General features: G+C 43.7%; 1 protein-coding gene across 2 annotated transcripts; it reads right to left on the reverse strand.

Annotated features, from left to right (window-relative positions):
- Positions 1 to 155: 155 nt before the first annotated feature.
- ugdh (UDP-glucose 6-dehydrogenase) lies at positions 156 to 5814 on the reverse strand. 2 transcript variants are annotated; one of them, XR_013504096.1, is made up of 13 exons: positions 5617 to 5814; positions 4650 to 4811; positions 4000 to 4101; positions 3614 to 3814; positions 3307 to 3504; positions 3052 to 3199; positions 2838 to 2932; positions 2598 to 2728; positions 2112 to 2251; positions 1365 to 1456; positions 1121 to 1231; positions 483 to 827; positions 156 to 442 (listed from the first exon to the last, which is right to left on the reverse strand). XR_013504096.1 is itself a non-coding variant. In XM_078282255.1 (12 exons), exons 2-12 carry the CDS (start codon positions 4809 to 4811, stop codon positions 714 to 716), a joined length of 1494 nt encoding a protein of 497 aa, XP_078138381.1. In that variant the 5' UTR covers positions 5617 to 5814; the 3' UTR covers positions 156 to 713. The 2 variants fall into 2 exon arrangements, 1 of the variants encoding a protein (XP_078138381.1); XM_078282255.1 differs by having other exon boundaries at positions 156 to 827.
- Positions 5815 to 6718: the final 904 nt, after the last annotated feature.

The following is a 6718-nucleotide window of genomic DNA, read 5'->3' on the forward strand; positions in this document are numbered from 1 at the left end:
CCTTGTATAAAATGTAACTGTGTAATGAAATAATTCAAACTATCAATCCACATTTCCTGGTTTTAATTTTTCAATCCAGATTTCATGTTAGCATCAAACTGTTTTTTTTCTGCATTTGTAGGGAACAAAACAACAGGCCCAAGACTCAGAGGACACATCACATTTTATTGCATTGGCCCATTTAGTAAACAATCACAGATACTGATGACACACACCGACCAACATACAGTAAGATGATTTATAAAAATATTTTAAAAATAGTATAAAATTTTTTGCCATTGAGTGACAACATTGATTACATAGTAAATACATTGTAAGAAAGTAGATGTTCCTAAACAGATCCAAACTAACAATGTTCTTTTTAAACCGTCTGTAAGGGACACTTTATACAAGATTGCTGCATTTGTAGTGAATTTGCATTCATTAACCATATAAACCCTGCCTGTGTGTCTGGTATGGAGACCACTTTGGGAGAGCCGAACTCAATTCATAGATCCTTTTCACACAACCTTGTGCCTCAACCAACCTGCCATCTAACCAACATTTCAACCTAATGTTAGGCAGGAATTAGTCAACAGACCATTGGCTATTGTCCATTAAGCGTGTACCAACAAGAGGGGGGCTGGAACCTGGCTGAAATGGTTAAGACCAGCTGTAGAAATGGTGAGAAAGGAATGTGTGTGTGTGTGTGTGTGGCGGGGGTGGAGTGAGTTTTAGACTTTGGCTTTCTTGGTGGGAGGTTCAGTGGCGCTGATGCGGGGAGCGCACACAGCTGCAGGGGTGTAGGGGATACGTGTTGATGTCACCTTCTTACCGATGGTCTCAATCTGTGGACAGAAGAAATGCAACAAAATTACAGAGAAACCAAATTGCTGCCATTAGTTTCAATTGGGCCGTTTTGAACTGTGGCCCCTAATGAACATAGCCAGCAGCCTCACACAGCTGTGAGAAAACGCTTTCTCTGTCTGTTTTTCACTTTCCACTGACTTTTCACAGGCATGTCCCTCCTTAAAATATTTGCCTTGTTCACAAACTACACACTTGTATTATTGTGGTATTTTCTGAGCTATAGTTCTAGCTGGGACAATGTGTTAAATTTGTATGAAAAGTGCGTGCTCACCTGGAAGCCTATGCTCTGCAGATGAGGGTGGAGGTGGTCCAGCACTCTCCGACCGTCAAATATGAAGGCCGGCTTCAGCATCTTCTTGTAAATCTTCTCATAGTCCAGCTCCTATGGTGAAACAGAGCGGTTTGGCGTTGACATTTGTGCTCATTATATGACCATTTTATTTTTCTTATACATTGTTTCAGTCACAATTAAGGGTTAGATGAGATGGTAGAAGAGAAAAGTGTGTGTTTGTGACCTTGAACATGTCCCACTCGGTGCAGATGACCAATGCGTGTGCGCTCTGGCAAGCCTCATAAGGGTCTGTGGTCACGGTCACCAGCTCCGACACTAAAAAATACACAGTGCAGTCAATGTAAGTAGGGATTCATCAGTATCTTAAGAACTTCGTCATCTCATCTTTGTGTCTCTCAGTTAGCCAGTAATCACCAAAGCTCTGCAAATAAAAAAAAAAAGAGAACTGAAGCATCTGAATCTTTCAAAACATCAAGCCATTCGGTTTCTGTTGAAATTTGTTACTGAGCTATACTGGGCAGCATCAGCCAAAACACTGCTGACTGCCAGGATTTATATCTGATAAGCTCACTGAACACTTGCCCTTAATTATTTCAGGGTTTCTACACATATTCCAATTCGTAATTGCATGCTTTCTCCAGATCTTTTTCCTGACTGAATATGATGATTTCAGAAGCTGAATACTGTGTTCAATATGACTATATAACTATATTATATGCTATTAGAGGCTGGGTAACTGGACAGTCAAATGGGTCATATCACTGTTTGGGGAAAGGTCATTTTTCACCAAAAGGAATATCACAGCATCTGAACTGGGAATGGATCGACAGCTACATAAGATGTGCCATGTTTGATCGGGACTGAATCATTCCCATACATTTTCACACATTTTTGTGGACTACGCAGGTGTTGCAGACTTTCCAGATCTGCACTGAAAGCCTGGTAAATACACACACACATATACACCTACCTCTTTGTGGGTTGTCCTCGGAGATGTTGGGCTGGGAGAGGTCATGGATGATTTGTTCTTTAAGGACTTTGGGGTCGTAGATGAACAGCTTGGCCCCCTCGTCCATCAGATACTTGGAGATGTAGATGCTGGACGACTCCCTGCGGTTGAGACACAAACACACACGCTCTAATAAGGGCCAACTCTCATAGAGGTCATAGTGCATCGCAGCATGTTGGCATGTGTTTACCCTCTATGGATAAAAAGGTGAATGGAGAGAGACGCTGCATGTGTCCAAAGAGCTAAATACATAAAGGTTCAAAAGAGAGGTGTGGCCCTTAATACACACTCAGGCTTTGACAAGACAAAAGCCAAGCTTATGACTAACATGACAAAGCTGTTAGCAAACATTAAAGTATAAAAGAGCACAACAGGAAAAAAAGAGCTGTAGAGAGGTGTGAGAAGGGAATGCGAACACAAGAAAGAATAAAGTGAAAAGAGGCTGACCTAGTGTCGCCGGTGTCTTTCTTGAAGGAGAAGCCCAGCAGAGCGATCTTTTTGCCAGTGACAGTGTTGAAGAGGCAGTCTATGATCCTGCAGGCGAACCGCCTCCTCTGGTACTCGTTCATATCAATCACCTGAGAAAATAAGAAAGCATGGAGTGAGAACAAGGCGAACATAGCGAGACAAGACCTTGAAAAAAAACATGAAATGAGTCGTGGTACGGTATGCTTGTGTAGTTCCCACCTGCTGCCAGTAGGAGGCCACCTCAGGGAGGTTGAGGGCCTCGCACAGGTACACCAGATTCAGCACGTCCTTCTGGAAACAGCTGCCACCAAAACCTGGCCAGGGTGTGAGGGAGAGATAGAAGACAACACTTAATCTGTGTTGGATCGAATTAAAACATACATGTACATAGAAAGTCAAGAAACACTTGACTTTGCGGAGGCGCGACTCTTACCTACGCTGGCTTTGAGGAACTTGCTGCCTATTCTCTGGTCCATGCCGATGGCCTTGGCTACCTCCTCCACATCGGCTCCTGTGGCCTCGCACAGAGCGCTGATGCTGTTGATGCTGCTGATTCGCTGCGCCAGGAACGCATTGGCTGCCTACACACGCGGATTTGTTTTTTTAGTTTGCATAAAGAATAAGAATAGCAATAAATAAAGAGCAAGTAGACGATCTAAGGCGCGCTCCCTCGCACACGCTCACTCACCAGTTTGGAGAGCTCGGACGACCATGTGTTGGTGGTGATGATGCGTGCCTTGGGGACCCAGTGTTCGTAGACGGCACACAGCGCTCTGATCGCCCTTTGGCCTTCCGCTGTCTCGTCTCCGCCGATCAGGACGCGGTCTGGCTCCTTCAGATCCCGCACTGCTGTTCCTTCTGCGAGGAACTCTGGGTTGGACAGTACCTAGACGAGTGGCAAATGGGTTTAGAAAGTTGCACATTAACAGATTTGAGAGAATTTCATTGCTCGCACACATGCGTACATGCACTAGCGTGCACACAAAAATACACACATGTAGGTTGAGGCTGGGTTTGGTGTTGGCATCAAATATCCGCCTGATGCTCTCGGCGGCTCGCACCGGGACCGTACTCTTCTCTGTGACGATCTTGTAGCCATCGGACACCTCTACAATCCGCCGGGCGCACGCCTCGATGAACTTGAGGTCGGCCGCACGACCCTTCCCCATCCCATAGGTCTTGGTGGGGGTATTCACCTGTGGAGAAGGAGGTGCAAACGCTCCTATTTAGTTATTTATTGGTGTATCCTTTGTATACGCATTTTTATTTGTTTGGCTTGTCAATAGCAGATAGCGTGTGTGTCTATGGAAGGGTAGGTATGTGAATATATGAAAGAGATGTATGTGTTGGTGTGTGTCTGTGTGTGTGCTGAAGGACTCACGGAGATGAAGACGAGGTCAGCGTCCCTAATGGCTGAGTCTATGTCTGTAGAGAAAAACAGATTCCTCCCTCTGCATGACTCAACCACTTCTTTCAGACCCGGCTGGACAGAGAGAGAGGGGGGGTGGGGGGTGGAGGGGGTCGGTGTTAAGGAATGCCCGGGTCAAACATGTGGCACAAGAAAATTTACATGCGTAATAAGGATTCATAATGGCCCAGTCACCAGCCGCCCTTTACACTAGTCACTCCCGATGACGTAGTAGGTTGTAGCTGTTGCGACACCGAGCGGTCTGGAACTCATTTAACTCAGTTTTTTTTCTTCCTGCCATTGAAGTTCTGTTACTGAGCAATATTGTGCACAACTTTGTCTGGGGTGGTTGCCTAGCTACATTTGCTTTTTCCAACGCTGTCATGAAGCGTTAGTGATTTCATTGACACAACTCTCTCTGGATAGATGGCTCTGGTGTGTGTGGCAAGTCAACAGAGAGATGGGAATGTAGGTGAAGGGCTCATGGCACAAAGAAAGCCACAAACATAATAAATCAGCGCTCATAATGACGGAGTTTGACCAGTAGCCTTTTAACTTATGACCAAAGATCCAGTCATAAATCGTTTCCTCTGTTTTTATGGATAATTATATTAGTGCTGTACCTCGTATATGGGCAGAGTGTCCGAGTTCCAGGCTTTGATTCTGGACTCGTTGACATCCACAACAGTCACTGTGATCTCTGGGCACATTTGGGCGATCACACTACATGTTGGGCCTCCCACGTACCCTGCACCAATGCAGCAGACCTTCTTTATCTGAAACATCTGGAGAGAGAGAGGGGGGGAGGGAGGTCAGAGATACTCTAAAAATATACAGCACATATGGTTTAATTAATACAGAACTGATGTTGGGAGCAAAAGGATCTAATAAAGCTGAATTGCATCATGTGGACAACAATCAGAATCATAATAAAACTATGACCCATAGCACTGTTTCTGGAATAATATATGAATATGCAACACTATCAAGAATTAAAAAAACAAAATCCATCCATCTGTCCTTACATTTCAGTGCTAAAAGGTGTCGCAGCTTTAACCTCCGTAGGTTAATCTACAGGGGTAAGGAGAGCTGGTCAGTCAAGATTTGTTTCTTAAAAAAAAAAAAAAAAAAAAGTTCTAAATTCTAAATTTGAAAGATCCTGTTACATTCACTGATCAGATTTTCAGAAAGACCAAGAAACTGGTAACTAGAGGGTTCTGTGTTACATGGTAAGGTTTCCTAAACTGAAAATACTCAAAAGTACCTCAAGACAGTGCCTGGTTTCAGCGCTCGAGTAAAAGACACGTACCGTTATAGCTTACTGGAATATAAAGAGCCTTTCATTGCAGCTAAGCCACGTATAGGCGAGTTGAAAAGGAGCTTTTACTCCAGCTAACTACAGTTTAACTGGCTAAGCTACAGAGTGAGTGTCACTGCCATGCTAGGATTTGTAGGTACTGTTACAATTTGGCAGGACCACAGTTGACCTCATATTAATCTCGAGTGAGCAGTTGAGTTGAACACAAGAAACAAATGAATGGGCGTCTAGCTTAAGCCTGCTAGCTAGCTAGCTGCCGTTAGCTATATTACCTCTGCCAAGTCGACAGTCAAAGAACTTCAAGAATGCGAAGATTATGTTAGCTCCTTTTTCAGATGTATCCTCTTGAAACAACCGTCGATCTCGGAAGCGCGATTCTGTTAAAAAATGTCTTAGGACCGGGGTAAACCAATGGGTCGACAAACAAAAAGTCAAACCAAAAAGGTTTATCTCACAACTTTTCCAGAGCTGCGAGTACCTAGACTGAAGTACCTCTGTCAAGCCAGCAGCATATATCACATCGCCAAGCAACCCAAGGGGACACTTCCGGTCTAGTACTTTCAAAACAAAAGCACACGATAACTACAAATCACTATTTGTGAGGGCAAGAAGGGGATGGCTACCTTGAGATGCTTTACCCTACGTGGCCTGCTACTCAAAGTAAATATTCTCTTCTTCCCTTCTAATATAACAGAGCTGTTATGTTAACATAAGAGTGTCCGATGCTGTCACCAAGATCAAACTAAACATCTGTTGAGTGAGTGCTATAGATCACAGGAGGTTTGGACAATAATGAACCGTCTTGGTCTTATGTTTGAACTCAACTACAAATCTGTGATGTATGGTCTTTTGGAGGAGAATGTGACAAACAGTAAAAGAGAGTTGTTTCAACTGATTATTTGCATTATATGCGTAAAGTGAATCAAACAGTGGTAGATAGTGACATGGTGGTGAAACAGACTGCAGCTGAACTCGGGAAGAGGAGAACCTTGGACAGAAAACAAACGGAATGTACTGTGAGATATTTTGTATGTATATATATATACTACTGATAAAGACAACTGATCTGCTAAAATGGACACCATCAGTTTGATGGACACTTAACACTAAATGGACTACTGCAGACTTGGATCCTGTTTTCTCAGGGTGGGTCTCACAGTGTGACCCTCAGGCTGTTTAGGTTTGTATTTTAACTTGTGGTCAATTATCTTTCCGTTTCTCCCTAGAACCCTCCTGCAGCTATTCCTGCTACCCAACTGTTTGATTAAAAGCAGAAAAAGATCACCTTTTCCTTTTACAGCAATGCAAATATACATCTCTGCCCTGGAAGGACTGAAATGTACGTTTTTCCTACAAAACACACCGAGGCGGCAC

The sequence above is a fragment of the Centroberyx gerrardi genome, chromosome 3, assembly GCF_048128805.1.
Source record: "Centroberyx gerrardi isolate f3 chromosome 3, fCenGer3.hap1.cur.20231027, whole genome shotgun sequence".
Classification (NCBI taxonomy): domain Eukaryota; kingdom Metazoa; phylum Chordata; class Actinopteri; order Beryciformes; family Berycidae; genus Centroberyx; species Centroberyx gerrardi.